Source organism: Emydura macquarii, unplaced genomic scaffold (genome assembly GCF_026122565.2).
Source record: "Emydura macquarii macquarii isolate MOO-44397 ecotype Brisbane River unplaced genomic scaffold, CSIRO-AGI_Emac_v2 contig_1043, whole genome shotgun sequence".
NCBI classification, from domain to species: Eukaryota; Metazoa; Chordata; order Testudines; family Chelidae; genus Emydura; species Emydura macquarii.
The window spans coordinates 13892934-13920584 of NW_027131180.1; the positions used below are offsets into that span (position 1 = coordinate 13892934).

General features: G+C 40.7%; 1 protein-coding gene across 3 annotated transcripts in view; it reads right to left on the reverse strand.

Moving 5' to 3' along the window:
* The window catches only part of LOC137150997 (amine oxidase [flavin-containing] B-like), a 72647-nt gene that overhangs the window by 32266 nt on the left and 12730 nt on the right, over positions 1–27651 (reverse strand). For 2 of the 3 annotated variants that reach the window (XM_067545152.1, XM_067545153.1), the window contains exons 2-3: positions 14234–14328; positions 13581–13718 (exon numbers count right to left, since the gene is read on the reverse strand). In XM_067545152.1, coding sequence (XP_067401253.1) covers positions 13581–13718; positions 14234–14328 — 233 coding nt within the window. Of the gene's footprint in view, positions 1–13580; positions 13719–14233; positions 14329–19933; positions 20179–27651 lie in introns of those variants that run through there. The other variant, XM_067545154.1, reaches the window with a different exon arrangement.

Genomic DNA, 27651 nt, shown 5'->3' on the forward strand with positions numbered 1-27651 from the left:
GACAAGATGAAAGAGAAACTGTTTTCCATAAAGGATTTGTAATGCCTAGTAGAAGATGGCTAGGATCTCCTGTCAGCAAAACTAAAGCAATACACATAGGAGGAAAGCAGTGGAAGAAATTTTTGTTTTTATTTTATTTCACATGCAGGTGTTACATGAGGTTGCTGGGTGGGATGCTGTGGCTCGTGGGACACAGGAGGGGGTCACTGGGTGGGAGCCTGGATTAGATGGATCTTTGATCTATGCTGGTACAATTGTTAATTGTTCCTTCAAACTTTGCAGGAAAATTAGAACAGATACGAGAAAGTCACAATATTACATAATCTAGGTGTCGAAGGGTGGCCGGCCCCTGTAAAAGTAGGTTCAGCTCCCTTGTGCCAGAACAACTGTTCCCAGTTCGGCAAATTGAGAGAGTTGGGCAGCAGCTGCGATCTATGAAGCAGAGACCCACTCACTGAGGGGAAGTCCCACTGACTCAGAGAGACTGGTTTAGTCAGAGGCAGGTGAGAGTTGCCAGAGAGCTCGGGACTGGAGGAGTCCCAGAAAGAAGCAGAAGGTGATTCCTGGGAGAAAGCTGAAGGCAAAAGAGCAGCTAGAGGGGTTTGCTGGCTGGCATCCCCAAACCAGAGAGCCAGGGCTGGAGAACTGAAGGCAGGAAGAGCAAAGGGAGATGCCTGCTGGCTCTAAGCCGCAGCCAATGGCCATAGGATTCTGAAGGTGGCAGGGGAGCGGTGGAGGAGCTCACCCACTGACATCTCCAGGTTCGGAAAGCTGGACCCAGAGGAACTGCGAGAGGGCCTGGGGGAGTGAGAGATGCTCCTCTGGCAAGTTCCCGCTGAAAAGAGCAGGACTGATTGAAAGGGCTGGGGTGGCTGTCATGTTACAAAGACAGGAGAGGACTGCGCTGAAGAGCCAGGGCAGAGTGAGAGATGTCACGGCTGTATGTTGCATGCACTGTTTGGCCTATGCTGGGGAATTCTGGACGATGGGACTTTTTTTTTTTTTTTTATGATTTATGTGTCTAGGACTCTTGTAAAAAATGAATCTCACAAGGCTATATTTATACTTGGGAAGATGCTTTGGACTATTTCTGGGGAATCTGAAGGAGGGAAACTGAGGTAGGCGTACTTGTCATGCCACAGCCTGCAGCGGGAGGATGCTCCAGGCAGGGCTGCCTAGTGACACTAGATAACACTTTTCATCCAAAGAAACTGCATTTGAGACATGTTGTCTATTTCTTTTAACCTCTCAGGAAAGGCTAATGCCAAGCATTAGGCGTACTAATAAATAACTATTACAGCAGTGAAGACAACCTTGACTATGACCCTAAATGATTTTGGAATGTGGCATCTACATTTCATAAGTGTAAATCTTGTACTAGTCATCCGTAAGAAAGGGTAAAACTGTTCTGTTTCAAATAACTTACATTTTCCAGGCCTACAAGTATGAAACACATATGCATGCATGCATGCAGCGTTCAAGAAAAAGATCAAGACACAGGAGCAGACAGCATTCTCTTTATCTGAATTATTGATTTTGTTCTGTGCTTCCTTCTCCACCTGAGGCACTTCTGTCTGAGTGATCCCTTCCGAGTGAACTCAAATCTCATGAGTTCCCTATCGTGCCTCTGCAGAAGCACATGACTAAAAAGACACGTAAAACATTCTTGCTTTGGTATTCTACTTATTCTTTTGTTGCATCTGAGCTGCAGTAAGGGAGAACTCAGATGTGTCTCCTGTGCAGAAAATTGTGATGCCTGATTTCTCATACAGCACAAAGGAATTTCAGTCGGGATAAAGGACAATTCTAGAACTGAAGATGCCTTGGATGCAAGCTATGTAAACGTATGTGTACGCCATGCCTGCTTGGCATGGCACTCTGTCTCCATCTAGTGGTGGATGGGCCTGCTAGAGAGATTGATGAGCCTGCTACTGCCTTGGCTAAGAGAATGCATCTTTTAGCTCAGGCAGGAGAGGCTTATGCATTAGGATCAAGAAGAGGTCCATGCTGTCTATGATCCACCCATGGGCATCAGGATTACATATGCACTGCTATAGTCATCTAGCTTTAGGTCACCGCCTCGGGCCATGACTACTGCTGCCAACGGCTTTCCAAAGAAAGGCAAAGCCCACAGATTAAAACCATATGACACGATGTGCTAACTTTTTACCTTTCCCCATTTCTTTATATATAATGAGATCAGACTGGCATCAAACATATAACTATAAATGTTACTCCATCTGGGCATTTAATTTCACTTGTCAACATCAGTAACCAAATGCCCAATGCATGGATTTTCACCAGCATTTTATTAAGAACTCCACTTGTGATTTTGCCAGAAATAGAGGTGGGAACAGCAGCAGCTGGACCTGCTTCCGTATAGGACATTTGGCTGCTTAGAAAGGCTGATGCCCTGTTGTACGGGTCCAGAGGATGTTGAAGAGGCTGACAGTACAAAAGGCAAATTCATGTAACAAAACCAGGCAAACCATCAGAAACAAGCAAACAGAGAACCAAGGAGCTCAAAGTAAAGTCTCACTAGATATTACAACCCCAAAACTAAAAAGGAAATTATTTCATTCATCTGCTCTGGAAAACAGCATAACAAATAATGCTTTGCTTAGCCAACGTAAGGGTCCTGAGTGTCCGTGACCTGCATATATGCATTCTTAGATTATATTAAGCCTGTGGCATAAGAAGAGAAAATTGTAGTCATGACAGAACCATAGAAATGTAGCACAGCCACAGTAGGGATTGCCTGAACCCCAACTCCAGAACTTGGGGGTGCAGGGGCTTTCTCCCTGGGAGCAAATGGACAGAGCGTGAGCATGGAGTAGGAAGAGGGAAGCCATGATTCTGCCCTTTCCCCCTACATTCTAACCAGAAGAACTTGCTGGTCACAAGGGAGAGTAATGGGAGGGTTTTCTGCTGCACCACACCAAGTGGTGTTGCCAATTACTGTCCCCCTCCAGCAGATGGGGATCCCAAATGAAATTATGTGTCTCTGAGACACAATGCCTCCTGGTGCTTGTGCAACACCCCTGCCTCGAATAGAGCGTGAAAGAATGATGAAGCAGCCTTTTGGCTGTAAGCTATTAGAAGTGGATGCCATGTGTCCTATTCATCTGTAAAACACCATGCACATTTATGGTGCTGTATAAATCTTTCAATAAAAATAATCTGTTCTTATTCTAAGACAGTTGTTTTCAACATGTGGTCCATGCCCCCCTGGGGGTCTGCAGACTATGTCTAAGTTTTCTAAAGGGGTTTGCAACTCCACTCAAAAAAATTTTTGGGGTCCAGAAATGAAAAAAAGGTTGAAAACCTCCTTTCTAAGAAATTGCATGTGATGCTCAAAGCATTCTCTGCATTGAGCTAGCATAGTTACTCCTTTAGCTAAACTGTCTCAACACTAGAGATGTAGGCTCTAATCCCACCCCAAATATCACCCTATAAACTGATTGATTGCTATGCATGTTTGCAAGTATGTAGTGCCCGCTACTGACTTACAGCATGTGCGCAATCATACCAGTTCTCTTCCCTGCTTAAAAATGAGTGATGCCATGAGTGATGTCTGATACAGCAAGGCACAAGGTACAAGAGAGACATGGTAGAGAGCCATGTCAGTATGAAATTCAATTTATATAAAAACAACACTCTTTCTCAGTTGGCGCTCGATGGAATACATTTGGAAATTTGCACTCAAACAGTGAGTAAGACACCTAAAATTGCGCAGAATGCCTCTTTAAGGCAAAATGCCTATGCAAAATGCCTCTTTAAGGCATGCTGGTGAAAGAAAATAATTCTTTGCTTGACCAGTTACTCCATTTTGTTGTTTTTAGTGTTCTGCTTTCTGTTGAAATCACCCTCCCGCTCCTTTTCAATATGTTTATGGTGCTTATCCCTGCCAAGGTCAGAGAGAAAGATTAACAGAAGAAACGAGGAGTCAGTTATAATTTAGTTTTTGTTTTTTGCAGTCTTGAGACATAGTCTAGACAATGTTGATAGATAAGTTGAAACCTTTTGCCCTTATTTTTATGTTATGCATATGTTTATAGTTAGAAGAAGTATAAAGTGTAACGTTAATAGTAATAATAATAATAATTTAAGTGTACCAATAAGCATTAAGAATTTATGCATATATAATTTCTTTGTTTGTGTTTGTATAAATATGCAAGAGAGCATGCCTTCGGGGTCTCACACTGACCACTTGTTGGGAAGTGTCCGACCTCTGCAGAAATAAAACTTGGAGACTGCCCAACTACCTGCGTGGATCTCTTTTCCTGGTGCAGGGCTAACGAACCTCATTTGGATATTTTTCCAACAATGGCTAGCAAACCAAACCAAGTAACACATCTGTTTCTGTGATGGACAACTAGAACTACACATAAAATTGTATTAAGAGTTGTCAAATAATTTTGTTTTTCTTAATTAGAAAAAGGCCAGTTTGAACTCCAGGCTGAAGTCTCTCCCTTCTTGTTGTTCTGGACCCCATATGTTGAGATAATTAGTTACCATACTCATCTGTATGCTATAAATATATAACTGGAGTAATCAATCTAATTTCAAATATATAATTAATTCCATATAAAATATGAACCAAAAAGACCAATGAAGTTGCAAAGTCAAGCACTCAGTTAGGAAATAAGGTTGCCTGTGCAATCTTAATTTGGCCCTCTTGCACATATACATTAGAACAACTTTTAATTACTTGATCACATGCTATTCATCTTAGTCAATGTTGGCTATCAGTGTTTTGTAAATGGTTATATGCAGGAGGAGCTCCATTTTATATGCAGTATAAGCAAGCACATACTCTTGGAACAATCATTCTGAAAGGCAGTGGAGCTAAATTGCTAAAACTAGGGTCGACCATATTACAGACCTGACTTCCACTCCCTGTTCTGCCAACAAGTGACCTTGTGCAATCTCTCAGATCCTTGGTCATTTCATCTGCAAAAGATGGAGAAGGGGAAAGGAGACTTGTCTGCCTCCTATAGTAAGATTATGAGGCCTTGCTTTATAATAAGCTTTTAGAAATGCACAGAATTAATATGAGTCAGTGAAAGATATGTTACTAGAAATCATGGTCATCTGGCTCCCAGAATTGCAAGCCTGTCTTTTTGCATCTTTCTATGCTTGAATAAAATGCTTACAAAATTAATCCCATTGAAAATGTTTTGTGTTTCATTCCATAAAAATCTTTGTGGGTATTTTTGGATTTCTTCTTTTCTGTTCTTTTAAAGAAAAAACATGTGAGGAAGAGGAGTTTCAGTTTGGGGGGAAAAATCATTCAGGGTTGACTCTCTGCTCTTTGGTAAAGAGATAGGGCTCCTGCACAAAATCAGAAAATATATTTTATTTAAAACAGAAAATGATCTTGGGATCACTCAAATTTTTATGATGCTCCAGGCTCAGAAATTTGTTAGCTAAAAGTGAGGCCTGACACCAGCTCGGCTCCAAGAGGCATGAGTGAAACCGACTGGAATCAAGCAGCTGTTCCTGTATGAAATAAGCATTTGTCTAGTCTCTGTTTCTATAATGATGTTCAATCAGCATCATAAGAAAAAAGATCAGTTATTACAATCAAGTGCAATTTACGCTTTGCTCCAAGGAGCCTGGATTAAACAAATTGACTGGCTGCTTATCCTTATCTCCTAGGAAACAAAAGGAAAGGACTCAGACTTGGAAAGTTCCTTCCATTCCTCCAATTTTAAAAATCTTCTTTTATCATGTAATTTTTCTTATTCCTTTCATCTGCACACAAACCATACGGGCACAGGTGCCAGAGTTCAAGTGATCTTTACTGATATTTAACATCTCCTTGCTCTACAGACAGAGTTGAGAGAAGTGACTGAGTACTATACAACTTTGCTTTTGCAATTTTGTCTGCACATTACATAGCACCTTTTACCCTGCTGTACTATAAATAACACTTTCATTTGTTACAAAAAATCTGAACGTGAATTCCCTGCTTGCAATCGCTGCCAGATGGCCAGCACTGGAAAGTGAAGATGTCCATACATCCACAGGGCAGGGCCAAAGCAGACAGCACAAGGGCAAGCTTCCCACCTCCATGTTCCCATCAATGATTGCTACCTCAACTACAACATGGAGTGAATCAGGTTTGGGGATCAGACCGTGTTTTGTCTCTCTCCCCATTCAGTCCTCGGCCTCTCTTTTGAGAATGTCAATGAGGGTGAGTTTGCAATGGTTGGTTTTTGTGATGTGGACTCCTGTACCTCTCCCCACACTTGTAACCATTTTTTTATTGCTAGGAAAAGTTCGAGCTGATGACCTAGAATCAAAAAACTCCATATCCAGGATTTTTTTAAATTTAAATCAGATTTTTTTTTTATTTATTTTTTTTAAATCCATAAAATACTAAATTTTTCTCTCATTTAAAAATAACAGTTACAATTAAATCTCGTCACAAACATGCTAAACCTACACTTACAGTCTCATAAAAATGAATTAATGGCTCTAGTCTGTCCAGCTTAACTACCAGCTCTTGCTTCTTGAAAGTTCTGGCTTTCAGTTTCTGTTTCAGTTTCTGTTTCTTAGCAGACTAAAGTCACATGTGCAAAGAATGACACAAGCTGGATAGGACTGTTGTTGTTCTGTGCTTATGTGGCGGTGGAGCTGGGCCAAGCAAGGCAGAGGAGTTAGTTAAGACATTGTCTTAAAGGCACCAAGAATATTTTCATCGTTTGGTATTATTCACACAATGCTGCAAACATGGCAAAGATGAGAAGATACTTAGACGAAGAAATGGAAGGATTCTCCTTAATAACAGATGGTTGCAGTGCTCATTTAATACATCTTTTAGCCAAAGATTTAAGTACGTCTTCTCCAGGAATAAAAGAAAATGTTGTTGAAGTCACAAAATACTTCCATAGCAACCTTTTTGCTTCATTTTCACTGAAGAGAGCAGGAGGATCCAACTAATTCTCCCTCAAGATGTTCGATGGAATTCTGTGGTTGATCGTTTTGAACGACTTATGAAGAACTGGCCTATTCTCATAAAACTTTGTGAAGAAAACAGTGATAAAATAGATGGGAAGTATCTCATTCAAAGTATCTAACATTGGATTAAAAAGGAATGTAGAGGATATGCTCAGTATACTGAAGCCTATATCCATAGCCTCAAACTTCAGAGAAATTGTTGCTGCATTGCTGATGCTGTCAAAATTTGGAAGGCACTTCAAGAGACACTGAAGAAAGAAATACCTCACCAGAAAGTTAAACTGCAGGCAATAAAGAAGCGAATGGGTCAAGCACTAACTCCACCTCATTTTCTTGCAAACATTCTCGACCCAGATATAAAGGTAGATGCCTAACTTCTGAAGAAGATGCTGCTGCCATGGCATAGGCATCTCAAAATCACTGCTCAGTTATGCCAGTCATAATAAATTTCAGGGCTGAAGCGGAACCATTTAAACAGTACATGTTTACTGATGATGTTTTAAACAAAGTCACTCCCCTGAAATGGTGGAAATCATTAGCCAGGCACCTTGAAATAGAGTTCCTTCAATTGCTAAGCCAACTTTCCACAGCAGTAGCTTCCTCTGCAGGCAGAGAGAAAATATTTTCTTCGTTTGGTATTATTCATTCGAAGCTAAGAAATCGACTAGGAGTTGAAAAAGCAGGAAAACTCGTATTTCTGCTTCAGTCTATGAATAAAAATGACAGTGAGAGTGGGGAAGATGAGAGCTAGTTGTAGAAGTTTTAAGAACAGCATACGTTTAGTGTTGTGATGACTTGTCTGTTAGAGTTAATAAAATTTGAAAATTAAAAAAAAAAAAAAAAAATTAAGGACAGCCGTCAGCCAGCAACTCAGGAGACTGCTGTAATTGCAAATGTGAAACATTTATGTACCATTTAAGATTTAGTTTAATAAAATATAAGTGCTATTGTGCTTGTGTGTATGATTTGGTTCTTACCATTCCCAATGTACTGCTGCTGCATCTGCAGCTTGACACAGGTAATGAGTATTATGTACTATTTCCTAAATTAATAAAAATCAAGTTATCGAAAAAATTACACAAAGTATACCCTCCTAGATGTTGTAAAATGTTGTACTGAGTTGTAAATTAACATGTTTTAGTGATCAGATTTGCACCATTGTTTAAGAAATATGTGAAGAAGTATCAGTGGGAAACTATTTAAATCAATGATTTTCTTTTGTGATTTAAATCATGATTTAAATCAATGATTGAAATTGCCTTGATTTAAATCAATCCACCCTGTTATCCCATTACCAACACATTCAGCCATGAAGTCCCTCTGTGATCATGTAATTTAAAAAGTGACATTACATTTATTTGGCTTCATTTTCAAATCACGATGTTCTCAACTTCTCAAAAGATGCAAACTGATCCTATACAGTGGCCTAATTCCTACTTGCACACCAGTTATCAGTTTTTCAACTAAATATTCCCCAATCCATAAAGCCAAGGGGAAAAAGGGTTGATGGCATTTTGAGTCACCTATCACTGACAGCAAATAAGATTCTCATATACTTTAGTTACAGCGCATTCAGAGAAAAAAGATATGCACCAAGAAAAATTGCTTCAATTTCATCTAGTCATTTAAACCCATTTAAGCCATTATACTCTAAGCTACACTAACAGAAATGGCCATTAGTTGTAAATCAGGACAAAGACTTAAATAAATCATTCTGCTTAATTCTAATGTATGTACGTATCACTGATACTACAGAAGTACACAAAGACCACTGAACTATGTACCTTCAGATACAGTAATCACTTATCCCATTGCCAGTTAAATCCCAATACAACAGTGGTATCACATCTATTATTCATAAAAAGGACCATAGCAAACTACAGTTTAATAACCACAGTCGGTTCCCCAGTAATGTTGAAAAAGAATGACACCCAGGAGGACTGCTAAGATTTTCTGCACAGATACATATGAGCATTGTTATCTATTCATATTAATGCAGATTTGTGGTTTCAGTCAAAGGTTTTATGCAGACAGAAGTAAATATTCACCAGCTCTCAACACAAAGTGATTTCAGTGATCTATCTGACAATTTGGCTCACCTGGAATTCCTCTTAGGAGTTCCCAGGCTGTGCACACCAGTGTTACTGCTGGCCTAATCTTGAATAGGGGGCAGCACATTCCCTCACCCACAACCAGCCAGCTCTGCTGTCTAATACACAGGTGGGGACAGAGCTCCCCTCTCTTCTCTGTTGGGCACATAGCTCCTGTCCGGGTGCTAGGAGGGAACAGGAACTGTACTTGCTGTCAAGAATCTGTCCCAGTCCAGTGATAGAGATGCTCCTTGTTCCATTTATGGCCTTCCATGAATTTGTGTAGAGCCTGGCCAGTCTGGCCTTCAATGTTTTGGAAGCATCCAATGGGATTTTGGCAATTGTCACTGCATGAGGAAAGTTCCAAGTACAATACATTTCAAGCCAGAGAGATGTCATTTTCAGTGGTTACTCTTTGGTATTTTCAGTGCACCACAATAAGACAACAGAGAGTTTAAAAAAAATAAATGTGTTGTTACCACTTATATTGACAATGCCCTGGTCTGGGGCAACATGAGAAACATGACATTACACTATGAAAAGTTCTGACGGTGACAAGGAACACAAGTTTGAATTATAATGAAGAAATGTACCATAAAAATGGCACTAGTGAGTCCACCCCAGTTTAATGGATGGATTTAGAGGGGTGAGCTCGGTCAGGCTGCTGAAACGCAGGTGTAAATGGAATGCTGTGATGCTGGGAAGTACATATAGAGATTCTCTGCAGGTGAGAGCGGGAAAGACCAGGTGACAGACATGAGCAAGTGCAGCTGACGTGAGATGAGTCAATGCAAGAGTGGACTGCTCTCTTTATACGTGAAAGAAGCACATTTTTAAATTCAAAGTTGGAGGATCATTAATTTCAAACACACAAAATGTCTATATACATGGATTTTATGTAGCACAGCCTCCTAATTCCAGTCATTACATTTGGCAAATCAATTTCTACTCTGTACATGATAAAAATTGCAAATCTGTGTTTTAAATGCCAAAGCTTCACGATCATATGGGCATTGATAATAGGATTAGTCCAAGTTTGAGCTACAATGACAATTAAATAAATAGGCAGATCTGTTGATAATTTGATCCTGACAAATGGGAAACCCACATCCATATTTCAATACTTTTCATTAAAGGGACACTTAAGTGGTTTAGGTCCCATATTTTATATAAATTAACAGTGATGTAATCAGGTAGCAAATGTTATCTGGATTATAAATATCTTTTCTGTTTTTTAACAAAATCCAACACTTGATTACCAGTAGAATGCAACAGCCAACATTTTGGTAAGGCAAAGAAAATCTCTGGACAAAATTTTCTTAAATGCATATTTAGGCTCTTAAATAAAAATAGCTGGATTTTAAGAAGTGCTCATCTTCCACAAATCAAGTCAATGGGAGTTGCATGTGCTTAGAACTTTTGAAAATCTAGTTACTTAAGCAGCTAAATAAAAAACATGTATTTAGGAGCCTAACGTTAGGCATGCATGTTTGAAAATTTTGGCATACAAGCACACATTGCTTCTGCTGGCTTTTTGCAGCAGTTAAAGTAGCCAACACTATTCCCAGAGCTGTGATTATTTTTCTCAGTAAGGCTGGTACACCAGCAAACAAACAAGCAAAAACAAACATGCTGATTTAATATCCTTTAGAAGACTAGCGAAGAGAGAGGTTACTGCTCACCAAAAACAAAATATGCAGGGTAAAAATATAATTTTCAAGCTTCTACGAAGGTATCATAAACAAAGTAAAAGCAAGGAGGAAAAAAATCCTGCAGTAGAACTGTGCGCACTTTAAGAAGATTAAAGAGAAATAGACACAGAACCCAATCTGTATGGCAAAGCCTAATGAGGAGGGACTCACTCAGAGATGGACAAGATACAGCCTTTTAATTTGATAGTACAAAGGAAGGCCTATGCATTATTTGAATTTAAAAAGCCTCTGAAATGAATTGAATTAACTTTAAAGGGCTTGATTTTGCTCTTGAGTATATGTAAAAACAGTAGCTGATTTTGCAAGATGAACAGGGATGCTTGCTAGAATATTGGAAAGAGAATTGAAAAAAATTAGATTTCATCCATTTCTCAATGGTCATATCTTCCAGAATTTGATTAGATTTGACCTGAACTACAAAATGTGGGTTAGTATTTGGATCTGAATCCACCTAAAGTTGACAGACTTTTGGACATTTTGGAGTTCATCTTACAGGACCGAACTTAAGTCAAAAGTTTTAATATCATCACGAAGATTCCACGATGCAGACAAGTATATTTTCCATTTGCCACCATCTAGACTGGCCTCCTCCAATGCTTGCATTGCTTCTGGAATAATGTGTGGAAAAGCTTTGGGAGGTTTTATGGTTAAAGACAAAAGACCTGTAAGGAGTATACTTAGGCAACCAAAGAAGAACCAAAAAATCCAATTAGAGGAAGCCAAGATTATGAAATAGATTTAGCTGCACCACTGAAGCTCCTGGCCACTGCATGTATTTTCTGTCTCACTTAAAGAACCCAGATTAACTATTTAATTGTAATTAAGGTTTTATGATACTCATAAAAATAATACGGTTTGTGACAATGTATGATGCATGCCTGTGTGTGTGTTTATGATGGGTTACTTGCTATGGAGTTAGCGCAAGAGGAGTTGCTAGAGAAATGGAGCAGAAGGTGTAAAACAATGGCCTACATAAGGAACATCCCAGCAAACATCCAAACATCACAGCCAGGTTCATAGCTTTGAAGAGGCAACTCCTCTGCCTAATCCTGGAAACACAGCTGTGATGCCAATGCTGAAAGGAGAGAAATCAAAAGGAACACTACAATATTAGACAACTGCAAAGACCTTAGAAAAGGGGGGGGGGGGTCTGGGTGAGCTGCGAGGGACTTCCCAGGGTGTCAGTGAAAAGATGACAGGCTGGCAAACACAGGGACAGAGAGAGGTTAGCTTCCAGGGCAACGAGAGACCCACCTAACTAAGCAAGGATGAACTGTCAAGTCAGGTGAGAGTTATACGTTTTGGCTTTGTTTTACTTTCTTAACCCAATGTGCCTACATACCCTACTCCTGTTTTCTAATTAATAATGGCTTATTTTGAAAAGGTTGTCCTGTGTCACTGAAGACATCTGCTGGTTGCATATCTCCCAAAAGAGAAAGTCTTCAGCAGGGTTCCAAGCTACTTTGGATTTGCTGAAAAAGTCACAGTGAGGCACAGCGGTAGCAGGATCACAGGGCCCTCCCTTGAGAAAAGTGGAAGCCCAAAGCCTATTACCAAGAGAGATACACTCCCAGAAAAACTGTTTCAAGACCAGAGGCAGAGCATGCCCTATGGCTCTGTGACAATAATATTATAACAATATTCCCCCATTGTTGGATAAATATAGAGGTGAAGGGGAAAAAAAAAGATGAAAATAATCACAGTGAAATCAAAACACTTACTTTTAAAGAAAGGAATATTTAACCCATGACAGCATTTGATATCCCATCAATTTTATTCCTATTATAATATAAAAGATACATAATGTACATTCTGTCCTACGATCTCATGGATGCTAGTGCAATAGCAACAACTGGTCACACAGGCGTGCGCAGCACACTTCATTAGGGTGTACACACTTCATTAGGGTGTGCACACACTACCTAGGGAATTTTACCTGCCGCTGGAAAAGCTTCTTTATGTTTGGTGGCAGTTCGCATCACTAGTGACGTCATTCCCCGCCACCGGCAAAACAGAAGCCGTAATTATTTTCACTGGGTATCTCCAGACCTTCATTAGGGTGTGCCTGGGCACACCCGGCACATCCCGTGCGCATGCCTATGACTGGTCAGCGTCAGCATAAAAAGTTGCATCACTGGCTTTGAGGAGAGGCTTAATTTTCATAAGAATCAAGCAGGAAAAACAGTTGAGAAAAATAACAGTGCAGATCTTTTGTTGCAGTTATTGTTTAAGTCCTTTGAATTTTTGTTTAAACTTTGATTAAGAATAAAAAATCCTGAAACTTGACTGGCTGACCCATTTCACCTGTCATAAGACGGTGTAACAATAGCTTTTCATACTATTTTACCAGGTCCGTAACATTAAATTTGAAGTTCATTTCCGCAGGAGCAGCTGCAAAACTTGGAAAGCCTCTCTTCTGGGAAGATGCAACATGGTTCCATGTTTAATGGGAGGAAGGATGCTCTTTTGGGTCAGGCATCGGATGAGGACTCAGAAAGTCAGTGAGCACTGTCAAAAACGTTGACCTTAGTGTTTGATGCATTTTGAGATCTTTTAATTGAAGGCTCGATATGTAAGCATAAATTATTATTACATTAAAACTTCATACTTGGGTCAGTTAGCAGGATATGTTTGTATCAATTAGCAGGATGTGTTTATAGTACTTTGCTACCAATTTTTTTTTAAAGGCAATCAGGAGACTACTTCTAAACTGGTGACATTCCTGCAGAAATTAAAAAAAAAAGCAACTACCAACCATCTATACCTATCTACATCAGCAGACAGCATGTTTTAGAGATGTGTCCTACCTTACCTTGACGTGGTGAATAAGATGTTCTACTTCATTCACTTTATATGTCTCTATTCCTAGCTCCTTAGACAACCGCAGGAGGCGATTCTGTGTCGGCCCCACATATGCTCCTCCAAGGTCCACATACTGGACTTGCTTATTCTGGTTTTCCCCACACCCCAAAAAAAAAAAAAAGAAGAAGAAGAAGAAAGATAAACCCTTTGCAAATCAATCATGAGATAAACAATGTAATTCAGATAAACTCTTTATGTTAATTGAGTATTTGAGGCCAGATTCCCCGCCCCCTCTCCCACCCCCGAGAAAACCTGCAAAAGGAAGCCAGAGAGGTGAAAACTCTTTATTGGTTCTCTTTAGAGAGATTTCTGTAGGGCATCTCTCCAAGGGGAGTTTTTGCTACACACATAATCATCTTTTCCTTCCATGGGAAACAGGTGGGAGGGGAGGAGTGATGGCCCCAGAACCTGCAAATAGCCTGGAAAATTCTGTGTCACCACAGACATTCCACACTTTCCCCCCACCTCTGGTTCTGCACTATCAAGGACTTTCCTTTCTGCCACCACCCTGGAATTCCACCCTCAAGAGGGTTCTTCAGTATGTAGGAGACTCTGCTCAAAAATCAGTGCAGTAATTTAGGTACTATTTGTGGGAATAATTACCCTGACAGTGAAAGTTCTTCCTCCAACCCTGTCACGGGCTTCCAACACCACAACACTCAGTCCTGACTCAGTCAGCAATTTGGCTGCTGACAGACCTAAAAGACAAATGAGAAACAATACTGAACATTCTTAGCAAAGAACAACTCCGCACAGTGGATTCTGTAGCCTGCATGGCTTCTGGACAGTCAGTAGTCAGCACCCACGCAGTTAGCAAGAGGAGTCATGCATGTTGACCATAAAGATCTTGTAAGGGAAAAAAAATCTCAAAAAGCAACTAAAGGTGAATATAAAAAAAGTTAGTGGTCACGTTTTCATATGTGCTGAGCACCTTCAGCTGCCAACGGCTTCAGCTGGGGCAGAGTAAGCTCAACCCCCTCTAAAAGGCAGCCCTGGCTGTGTAACAATGAAAGAGACAGTTGTTTTGTTGTACACAGAACACACATACATGTGCAGCTCTCTGCAGGGGAAAAAAAAAAGCCATTCTATTCTCTAATTCTATTCTCTAATTTCTGCAAGTGTGGTCTTTTTTTTTTTTTTAACCCACCAGGTAGAATGGTCAAAGTCAAGTTTACACTAGGCCTGTCCTCATTTTGAATGGTTCAGTCAAGCCTGCTCTAAATTGCCTCCTTTCCAAACTAAAACATTTTAGAGTTCATTAATGTTTAGAAGAAGTAGGAAGGCAGGTTCCCTGCCCCAAAGAGCTTACACTTTAGCCCACCACAAGACAGAACTAGTGAGTGTGGCAAATAGTGCGAGGGAAATGGAAGGTGAGTAACCAAGAATACATGGTTCCATTCCTTGCCTCTCTGCATTATATACAGCCACTTCTTCATTCTCTTCCTTGCTGCCTGGGACAGCACTGAGAGCACAGGAGAGAGTGTCCTTGCGCTCAGTTCTGGTGCCCAGCAGCCAAGAGGAGAAACTGCAGGGAAACCCAGACTCAGTCTCTTCAGCCTTGGGCTGGAACATGCCCAGTCGCTCTGTGAAGATGGCACATACGCAGTCGGGCCAGCATATAGGAGGGCAGGAAGGGGGAGCATGCTCAGTGCAGACAGAATTTTCAGAGAATTTAGCTATCAAACTTTAACAAGTATTTATTCATCATGTGCAAACTGAGATTTTTCAGAGGCTCGTAACTTAGCCAAACATGGGTAAATTTTCATGGAGGCAGCAAAAGGCACATCACTAACAGGGTAACTCCCCTTCCAACAAGAAGTGTTGGGCAACTTATGCATAGCTGGTGTTGGTAGCTGGAGTGGATGACAATTCAGTTCTTTCTCCTGGCGCTCTGCCTGCCCAGCCATTATCAGCTGGTAATTTCCTATAGGTGTTGTTACAGCTTTCAGGGTTCACTGCACCTTTGACCCCTGCCCACCTGGTCTTTCTTCATTTAAAGTTTCAGGCTCCCACCCATCATCTTTCTCAGGTGGAGACCTGCGTCTCTCTCCCTCCAAACCAGGGGTTTAGGTTTGTAATTCCTCTGCAACTCCTGGTGATTTCCCCAGCAGGTCTGACTGAGAACCAGCACATGTGGCTAATCTATCTCCAGGGGCTTAGCAGTGAATACCTGTTACAACAGCCTTCACAAGCACATTTATTCTTAGGGTAAAAGCACAACAAAGAAAACATTAAAAAACCCCACAAATAAACATTCCTATACACGTTAAAAAGCTTACCAGACATCACCCATCAATCTTATAGGAACCTACAAAACCAAAGTCTCTCCAACCCTTCTACAAGGGTTGGGGCTCCTTTGGACAGAAGTCCTGTCCATTTTATGGATCTGAAAGAAGGTCCCGTGTTAGTTTAAATGCAGCCTTTTTATGCTAAAGTCCTTTCTTTGTCTGTTGGTCTCTGGAAAACCCAGTTTGAACTAGTCTATGTAAGCCTCCACAGGAGGCGATGCTTTTATGGAGGTGTTGAAGGTGAATCGCTGAGGTTGTAATCGCCATCCATTGTTTTTAGTTCATGAAGCAGCTGTGGTAACCCCACCCCTCCTCGCCCCAGGAGTTACATACAATCCCTGGCCCACCATGAGACATAAACGTCATATAAAATGTACCCCGAAGACACTGCATGTGTTGCAACATCTATCACTGATGGTCTCAAGCAGGGATTTGAAGGAGGAAAGGGAATGGCATTGAGGGTGAGTTCAGGGAGGGTGTTCCATGCATAAGGTGTGCCACGGAAATGAGTGCACATGCCTTTGTGGGGAAAGCGGACAAGTAGATAGTTAAAACTGGCATCAATGACAGAGCTGACAGGGTGGAAGAAGACTGAATAAAATGTTAATTGGGAAACAAGTGTCCATAAAATGACTTTTGACATTTCCATAGTAACATCAAAGAGGGCTACTGGAACTCTGGACACCCGGGTCCTACTACCAGATTAGCTGTTGGCCTGTGGTGTAACCTTGGGAAGTCACTTCACCTTTGTGCCTCAGTTTTGTCACCTGTAAAATGGCAATAATCAGCTCCTTTGTAAAGCACTTTGAGACCTACTGATGAAAAGCACTATAGAAGATCTCAGTATTATCATTACACAACAGTGTTTGCTTCTAACCATAGCGGAGCAGCTTCTGAAGGTTACCTCAGCTTTTCACGTAAGCATACCAATGAGTACAGCAAGCTTTCAAATAACCCTGATACAATGGGCTCTTCATACCCCATAACAGAGCAAATGATTTTCCAAGAGAGTCTACCAAATGCAGTTAAATCTGACCTTTCCCATAAAAGGAGCAGACTATAAGGAGGGAAAAGTATATTTTGAGAGCTCAAAATATTTAGTATGTTCAAATACCTGCCAGAGCTTCAAACACTTTCCATGAAGAGATTGTTTTATTGTCTAAATAGCCTTCCGGAAACAAACACATTGGAACTCAAAAAAAAGGCAGTGTCCATCATAAAAGACCTTTATTAAATCGGTCAAAGCAAGGATCAATGATATTATTAATCATTTCTATTACACTAGCACCCAAGGGCTCCAATCAGGAATGGAGCTTAATCTGCTTATCATGCTGATGCACTGTCACTATTGTCTGTTGTTTCCTTCTGCTCCCTTCATCTTCTTCTTGCATCCACCCTGTTGTCTCTCATCTCATACTTAAATTGTAAGCTCTCTGAGGCAGGAACAGTCTTTTTGTCATGTGTTCGTACAGTACCTGGAAAATAGGACCCTAAATTCATGACTGGGGCTCCTGGGATGCCACTGTAATAAATAATAATTACATCTTCCTTTTATATATCACTTTTCAGCAATAGATTTCAAAGCACTTTACAAAAGGAGGTAAATATAATTATCCAGATTATTTAATTATTATTATTAGTTAATTATTATTATATTACAATAATATAATATAATAATAATTATAATAATAATGCTGAACGAACACAAATGAAGAGACAATCTTTAGCCCAGGGAACGCAGAACCTAAACAATACAAGTACAGATGAAGGGTGGGAGACAGTGATATAACTCCGAAATAAATTAACACAGTGATGACCGGCACCATTTTGTTCGCTGCATTTTGGGGGGATGGAAGAAATGTAATAAGAGTTGCAATGGGAAAAAGATGCAAATGGTAACACTGTTTCTGGACCAAATTCAGAATTAGGCCTTTGTGTGGATTCAAAGGTCATTTTTGAAACTCCTATGACCAGAGTAAGCAAGTATTGACTCTGTAAAGCAAAGTCCAGGAAAAAATCTTTTACGTGGTGTGAAATCATGTCAGCTGTTCAGAACTGTACACATTTCAGCACATCTGCTTGTTTACCTGTCATTTTTTTCTTGGATTACAAATAGAAAGCTCCCTTTAACTTTGCCTAGGATTTCATAACTTAGACAAACAGACCAACATTAAGGAATGTGTCTAAAAATGTGACTAATACCCTATCATTCAGATTTTTTCTGCAGCATATTTCGTATCAAAATGGTATTTTTCCCAGAGAGATTTCAACACACACCCACTGCTGTGGAAGAACCCGGGCAGATTTCACCTAGGGAAGAAAAAAACACAAGCTATCTTTTGTCACTAGTTCAGTGGGCAATAGTTTAGTGCAGCTTCCATGACAGACCTGCTTACTTCAAAAGAAAACAGAGAATTACATCTATATCCAATTCACGTAATGAAAAAGACATACTGAGCGCTGCCATGGCAGCGCGGTAGCCTTAACTATGATTCCTCCATGAGGATCAATACCTATAAAATTAATACAAATAATAAAGAAGCAAAGAGGATGGGTCTTATCTGAAGCCTCAGACTGAGGACACAGTTGTGCTGAGAACAGGTTAAACAAGGCCAAAACAGTAAGCCTTCAGAAGTTACTATGGCAACCTGATATCAAAATGCATCCACTTGAAGATACTGGGATGAGATTGCCTTTTAAGGGCTTTTATACTGTGAGTTCTAGCTATAGAAATTGCTTCTCCATCAGACAATGATTTGCATTCAATACTGAAGCGTCTTCAATCATAACAATTATTTCATATCAAATCCAAGCTTATTTAATTTCTCTCTTTTTTTTTTTTTAGTTGTGTACCTGTTGGACAGATCTTTAAATAATAGAACTTCCCCACCACCATCCTCCTCCTCCCAGCTTCCTTAAAATAAGACAAATAAGACAAGCAAACGAGACAACAAAAGCTGTGATCTTTTGTCAATTGTTCAAAACCTAGAGACTGGCTCAGACTTTGTCCAAGTGCAAAATGCAAACTCAGATCTGATCCAAATTTTTCCACTGCCCTCCCACTCCGTATTCTGAGCTAAAAAGAACCCCCCAAGCCACACACACCTGAAATGTGGGGTATTCTAAAGTGGCTAGAAATTTTAGAGCTCAGACCCAACTCTATTCAGAGCCAGCATAAATTTCATTTAGGATTGTAAAACTCTCTCAGTTTTAAACCTTAGTATTCTTACAATTTTATTGCAAAACACAGGATAAGCATCATTTAGAAAGTACCAGTGGTTCAACTTAAGGCATTTCCACATAGTTTCTGTGTATTGAGAAAAGCCTACTGTTGTTCCTTGGATTGTTAAAGCAGTATACACCATGACTTTCCTTCTCCCTCAAACTAAGTGCAACAACTCAGCAGCATACTATGTCTCCAATACTACCATAGTTTATGAAGGAGTAAATGGATCATTTTAAAAAATATTTCTTCAGGTTCATTTACCTCCTTCTGCAGAAAATCCCATGGAAATGGGTTCCTGGAGGAAGCAAAAAAAAAAAAATCTTCCTCCAGGGGCATTTCAACAATAATTTGAAGGGTCAGGTGCATATATGCTGCTCCCACAGACCAAACAGTGGGTTCTCTTTTCAGAACCTGAGGATTATCAGGGCATCCACAGAAAGCCATCACTACCCATACAGAGCCCTTGTGTCCCTCAACATCAGCTCCTGGGCTACCAAGATTTCATTTGCCATAGCAGCCCATAAGATAGGTGGGTTCTGCAACATGGAGGAGGAGCATGGATTCCATCTTAAGCACTTTTATGGCCCATATTGCCATGTTACCTGAGCACATCACAAGCTCTAATGTATTTATCCTCACAACACCCTTGTGAGGTAAGGAAGTGATAGTATCTCCATCTGTAAGATGGAGAACTGAGACACACAGAGGTTAAGTGACTGGCCCACAGTCACAGGGCAGAAACTTGAACCAAGATCTCCAGAGTCCCAAGCTAGTGCCTTAATCACTTACCCATCCTTCTTCTCTGCTGGTGGCCAGACCTTTGAGGTGTGGGACATCAACCCTATAGTACTTCCCTGGGCTCTCCCCTTCTTCCAACAGCATAAGAATTTCAGGACTATGATCATTTCCTTCCATTCCTTCCAGTAATGTCAATACCCACAAGTTTTTAATGTGAGAGTTGTTTTCTCAACAGTCAATTCTTCCAGGTAAGTTTGACACACACACACACGAAGTAGCACCTAGAGGCCCCACTGTGCTGGGCACCACACAGAGACAGGCCCTCCCTTGAAGAGTTTATAATCTAAACAGACAAGATGATGAAGTATTATTATCCCCATGTCACAGATAGGAAAGTAAGGCAAAAAGAGTAAGTGATTTGCCTTTCACCATGCAAAGTACATCCGTTAGATGCCAGTCCAATACTTTAGCCACACGACCATCTGTCCCTTCCGTCTCTCAGATGATCTACTAAAGATTTAGCATTTTCATGGTCGTTAGTTAATAGGAATACAGAAACTGCCTGACTGGATCAGAGCAGTGGTCCGTGTAATTCACTATCCTGTCTCTGACAGTGGACAGTACAAGATGCTTCAGAGAAGAACTTGCAAGCAGGCAGATGTAGGATAATCTGGCTCCTACATTTGGTCTCACCCTGGTCTCTAATATTTAGTGTTCCTGATCTAGATCTTTATACCATTCGTTATTTCATCATATCCTCTAATCAGTCTCTTTTCTAAGGAAAACAATCTCTAATGTCTGCAATTTGAAAATTATCTACAAATTCCTCAGATTAAATTCTTCTAGGACCAAGGCACTGTCTCCCCTGCTCTCTGGCATGGGGTTTTGGGGAAATTTGCAGCAAGAAGCCAGCCAGAGATTCCAGCCAGTAGGAGCAGAGGCAGCCAAAGCAGGGATCTCTGAAACTCAGGAAATTTAGAGAACTTTAGACAATTATGACTGGACTTTCTCTGCCTTCTGTCGATTATTCCAACCCTCCCCCAAAGTCTCTTCAATTCAGCTTCACTCCACACATGCCCGTCCCCTGTCCCCTCACCCCTTTCCCTTCAACGTCCCCTCTTCCTTCCCTTTAGCTGATCCATTTCTAAGTAATCCCCACTCTCAAAAGAGGAACTAGCATGCCATTTGCTGCTATCACATAGTTCCCTCTGCTTGTATGGTCTACCCTTTCCCCCACCCTGTGTCTGTCTTGTCTATTTAGATTGTAAACTCTTTGGGGGCAGGGACCGTCTGCTACTCTGTGTTTGTACAGTGCCTAGCACACTGGGGCCCTGTTCTTGGTTGGCCCTCAGGCACTATTGTAAAAAATGTGATTAATAAATAAATAAAGAGATAGATAGATAGATAATAGGAGAGAGAAAGAATGAATGCCAGTAAATTAGGTACTCTCATTGCTTCCTAAATAACTGCCAAAGGTCATAAAAATCAAATGCATCTTTAACAACTTCTCCAGCCAAACTAGAATGGCATGTTGAGGATGAGGAAACTGCACTGGTCATATTTGCACTGTACTATTCCTTAAAACCACTGGAAGCTCATCTTACACAGTACTGTGTAGATCTCTGCAGCTGGATCTCCCTGGACCATTTCCTTCCCTAAATATGGATGGATGGATCTTAATGAATACACAGAAAAGATTACAATTAAAACAATATCTACTGACCCAGTGAAGAAAACCCTGATGGTTTTCACACTGCTTTCAAGGGCTATCCCCATACAGTGCACACAAACATGTACCGTAAGACCAAAAACCCATCCTACCATTTGTAAAGGTAAACTGAGGCAATCCTCTTGAAGAAGCTAGTACTTCCAAATAGCTCACTCCACATACCATTTCTACTGATGCACAGGCTAGGTTCTAATGCTGATGATGGTAACATCCATGCAGCAGAGCTACTCTCATTACAAATGATCTCAGGCCAGGGGAACAGGCTGACTGAAGAAAACGACAGTTCTCCACATGACATAACATGCCTTCTCTAAACTATCCCAAGAAGCCTATAGCTAATCTCCATAATCTACCTCAGTATACCTCAAAACAAACAAAAACCAGTTCAACGTACTGTACAACAAAAGGGGAGGAGGTCTGGCTTTCTCTTTTCCTCTCCCCTATGTCTGTTGTGAGAGAAAAATAGTTGAGGTGGACATATCTCAGGGTCCAAGACTAGAGAAGCCACACATTGAAATATTTTCAAGTAAAACCAGTATAATTAATTTAATATCTGCTGCCTAATCCAGTCATTGTAAAGAACTATAATAATCACAGGATTATCACTACACTCTTAGACAACACACCTGTGAGAATTCTATTTCATAATTCACAAACTACAAAATGGAAAACTACAGCTAATACCTCCTTTATTATGTTACCTGCTTTGTCTCACTTCTCTTTGTTTTGTTATGCAACATATTTGCCAGACAACTACACAAGGAAAACAAGTTTGATTCCTTGGTGGCCAGAACCATTGCCACCTGTTGGGGAAGGAGAGAGGCATGATATCAATCTACTTGAAATTAAGGTTATGTCTATACTGACGGTGGCAAATTCGCTGCTGTCAGATCGATCTTTCTGGATCGATTGAGCGGTCAGTGAGACCCGCTCAATCGATCAGGAAGTCGACTGAATAAAACCACCCCTTCAAGTAGCATAGCGCTGAGTCGACGGGAACACAGTTCCCATCGGCGCGGTGCAGTGAAGACGGCGCGCAGAAGGGAAGCACAGCAGTTGACAGGAGTTATGCAAACTACACAGAGTAGTTTGCGTAACTCCCGTTGATTGCCTCCGAATCTCCAGGTAAGTGTAGACCAGGGCTAAGAAACATCTGCCATGTTACCTGTAGATTCCTCCCTCATTCTTAAGCTAATTCCAATCTACTACATGCCAGGATGTAAGATAAAGATTCTTACTTACATTGGAAGCCGATGACAGAGTAGTCAGAATTAAATCAATTCGAAAAAGACAAATAATTTGAGGCTGGGAATTTTAGTTTTGCTCCATGCTAGTAAACAAACTCAGTATGAGCCTTTGTCACAAAACACACTTTGAAAGTGGTGTACTCACTCTACTGGACCTGCACAGCTCTCTCTTACAAGAACAGGAGAGAATTTGAGGAGTGTAGCTGAAAGCCTCATAAGACTGGGAAAGTGGGGGGCGGGGGGAGAAATGGCATAATGCATGTATCTCCTGAATACAATTACTCGTTAAATCCAGGGAGATTAACTGAGATGGCTAAGATCCTTTCTACACTTACCTCCGAGATTCGGCAGCAGTTGACGGGAGTTACGCAAGCGACACAAAAAACTTGCGTAACTCCCGTCGACTTCTCTGCTTCTCTTCTGCGCGCCGTCTTCACTGCACTGTGCCAACGGAAGCAGTGTTCCCATCGACGCAGCGCTATGCCACTTGTGAGGGTGGTCTTAGTACGTCGATTTCTGGATCGACTGAGCGGGTCTTCACTGACCGCTGAGTCGATCCAGAGAAATCGATCTGACGACGGCGACTTTGCCGCCATCAGTGTAGCCATAGCCTAAGGGAAAGTAGAGAGTCATTGCCAACCCCTAATATTCAAAAAGCACACATCAAGCTCCACTAAACCACAAGATTCACTTAAAAACATGAGATTTTAAAATAATACCTTTGGGACTCTGTTTGCCATTTGGTTTCTGGGCTGGTAGTGGTCACATTTCAAGTTATTTTCCACAGCCAAGAGGGCTAGTTTACTTTCTCTTTTCAAATGAACGCTGACATTCACACAAAGTCACCTGACTTCAGAGCTAAAGCTTTAAGAAAAACACCAAATATGAGACTTAACATAAAATTATGAGTTGTCAGCATTGATGGGGGGGAGAAAGGAGGAAGACAAGGGGCACGTGGGGAAAGAAACTGCAATGATCAATACACTTCTTCATCACAATAGTCCTTATCTGTAATCACTGATCCACTTTTCAGTCTGGAACCGAGCAGACAATAGACTCAATATATGCAGTACAAATAAATTAATTTGATTAAAACTGAAGTTACACAGCATAATACAATACAACTATCTTAACTTCAGAAGAACTTCCAAGGCAAACCCATGTATTCTTGGTTGAGACAATTACAATATCCTACAGAGAACAAAAAGGAAAAGAAAGAAGAACATGCCCCCAAGAGGCAAGATGGGAGGGGTGGAGAGAAGGAAAAAACAGTCATGGCTCCATGAATCAGGGGAACCCTGTGTGCCAATTTCACAGGCTACAAAAACTAGCTCTGGTAAATGAAAATCTGTTAGCTTTTGTTTAGACCTCATTACTCTAAAATACAAAGCCTGTCTGTGGTTACACTTTTGGCTCCCTGACCTACTTTTTAGCTCTTTCTTCAAAACACCCTCCAAGTTTAGTATCAGCAGCATGATATATGGTGCAGCTCTCTACAATACTGAAAGCAACAGACCCTAGGGTGGAGAAGTGGAGAGGACACACATCTTTTGTTAACAGCTAAGCAGCAATTTCCCATGTTTCGTTTTTCTTTGCAATCCCCTGCATTTTCTTTATTGCATTACTGTGCTTGAAACTGGTATTTAATAACATTGTTCTTATTGTGCTGACTGTCTAATAAACACAATCTGATTACCACTCAGCAGCTGAGAGATTGAACCTGGCACTGGTCACCTTTACCTCTGTGCTTGCTCGTTGTTTGTCAACAGAAATGTTTTAATGGAAATAATGGCTTGTGACACCATCATCTGCAATCATCGTACATTAGTTTTTAAAACCCTAACCTTGGTTTCAGTTTGGGGGAGGGGGCGTAATGCAGGCATTTTTTAATTTTGAATGACATTCCTGAAAGGTTGAGGGTTTTTTTGCTCTTTCAAAGAAGACTACAAGTGTGCATTATATTTTCAACAGACACCCTGTGATCTGTAAGCAAGCAACACCGATGACGGGGGAGACCAAACTTGCCGAAAATCAGTTCAGATGATGGTGGTGATGTGAGGGCAAATGATGGCGTAGTGGATTTTCCCATCTTTTATCCCTCGAGAGAGAGGCTTGCCTATTGGGGATGTTTCAACATCCAGGTTGCTCCTGCATTTTTAGGCAACAGTATTGCTCAAAACTGCAATCCAGAGGTACAGGCTCAGACAGGATGCTATTCAGAACTTCTGTGATGTGCTAGAGGATGACCTGGATGCTATGACACTGAGAAGCAATGCCCTATCTGTTGCCATTTATTGAACTAACACATACATAATACATATGCTTTCAGGAAGAGGATAGTCCTTTCAGCAGTCCATTTTGTATAAAATGAAGGCCATGTTAGCTAGTTTGTTAGCTGTGATTCTTCAGGAAATCTGTATTATATTAAATACCTTAGAGATTAGCAGTTAAATACTACAGTCAGAGTCATCCTAGAAAACGCTAAGCCAGACGGAAACTTCTCTGCACGAAATAGCTTTGTAGAAGTAGAGCAATACTCTGGGTCTCTATAGTACATGCACTATGCAGTTTTGAATGCCATTAAAATGAATATCACTCTGTAACAGTGTGAGACCTTCCAAGAAGTGACAATTTCAGAAACACTAGGGATCATAGACTATCAATATGCTTGTTTGTTTAAAATATTTGTAGAGGGCTAAAGAATTTATGCCTTGGATTTGCAAGCACAATTTGTTTTTTATTGACATTTTACAGACTTATGCATATACTGAGTCTGCTCCCTATCAGGCCTGATTCTGTAAACCTCCCTTTGACCTCAACAGGAGTACAACTGTGAGTTAATATTGCTTAACATGAGACAGGGTGATAGAATCTGGCCCACAGTTATCAATGACCCTTCTACTAGTACAACACTTTTATACAATTCACGTATTGCACTGACTGCTGTATTGAGAAAAAATGATAAGAGCTGTCATTGAAATCATTCCAGTTGAATTTGTCCCAGACACATTACCTGCTAGGTAATATGGATCCTCTCCGGTTTTATGTGAGAAGAGCACAACTACAATAGCTCAGGCTCCAATCCTGCAAATTGTGGCATGCAAGCAATTCACTGCTCCTGTGTGGCCCTCCATTGACTTCAGTGAGGCTATAAATGATGCAACCGTGCACCCATGCGCAAAGTTTCATTCTCAATTACATGCAACTCCCATCAAAGTCAAGGAGGTGTAGCTGAGGGCAGAACTGAACCCTGTAGTTACTCTGGGAATCTCCAACGGTGGAGTAAAGGCTTCCTATTGTTTCCATTGTGGTTTCTATTTTCAGGTTCAAATTTTAAACTGCTGTAACTGGGCCTTTAAGGTTTCAGGAGAATATTTTTATTTTCAGTAATTTCAAACACAATCAGCTTGATCACTTGTAGGTTCCAGTGGGGTTAAAAAAAAAAAAAAAAAACCACCAATTTGATTTGAAAGCTCTTTATTTTGTTCCTAAGAATAGACCCCCAAAGAATTTATTGAGCAAAAAAATACATCTGTTTTAGTAGTAATATTGCAGTAGTGCCGGAGGGCTCCAATCACGACCCTATTTTGCCAGGCACCCTACAAGCACCCATTAAAAAAAAGGGGGACAATCCCTGCTCCTAAGAACTCACAATCTAGGTTGCATCAAAACAGAACAGGTAGATGAAACAAACAAATAAGAGGGTGGAGGGAAGAGAAATGGGGGATGTATAAGTAAAGCAAGCATATTTTAGCACAATGAGCGTTAGTCCTAGCTTGCCACCTGCCACGTCATTGTCAAATGGCAGTTTTCTGAAGACATCACTTCAGAGATTAATTTTAAAGAGAGATTTAAAGGTAGATAAAGTTATGGTTTGATTAATTGCGTTGGGGAGTTTTCCCACTCTTACACAGTGGCATGGGGAAAAACATGGAGATGTTTCGGGGGGGAGGGACTGCATTTACACATTTAAACAGTAATTGCTTCAGAATAGGAGTTTTATGTTATTCTGTCAACTCTTGCATATTTCAAGGAGTGACTCTCTTTTTAAGCGCAGGGGGGAACATGGACAAAAAATGCAAAAAAATTAATTAAGTTATTAAAATGCTGGTTTAAAAGGACAAAAGCCAGAGAAGTTTATAGTTAAGGCTAAAAGCTTCATTTTCATTCTTCCCTCTCATATCTAGAGATTATAGAGTAGCTTCTAATGTCTAAGATCATCCAGTGTTCAGAGACGGATGTTTCACTGTTCACCTTTGGTCAAAAAGGAAATTTGGTGACCTTGTCCAAATCCTATCAACTATAGCTCTGATAAATATTTAGCTCACTCTTTCGCTATGTTCAGCCAGCTGACATGGAGAACTCCATGAATACAAGATGGCATCACAGCATGCCACCATGTCACTTTGATGCCTACACACTGTGCATAACAGATTCTCTAGAAAAACACACAGTGTACACATAATATAAATTCTCCAGACACACACACGCAGGCTAGCCATTAGCTGGTAAGCAATGAAAAGATTTGTGAAGGGTTTTCTTTAAAAAGACTGAAGAGGAACCCCAACTCTTCCCTGGTGCATTGTGCGGGACTCCACCCAACTGCTCTACAGCACCTTAAGTGCTACAGATACCAGTCAACTTGTTGGGTATGTGTGACAGAGTACTGGGCAGCAACCCCTTAGCCAGCCCTCTGTCATGCCAGCATCAACTGAAGAGGTAGATTGGAGCTGGCTGGGAACACCTGCACCTGGTTGGGACAGGGGAAACAGCTGTGTGCCTAATTAAACAGG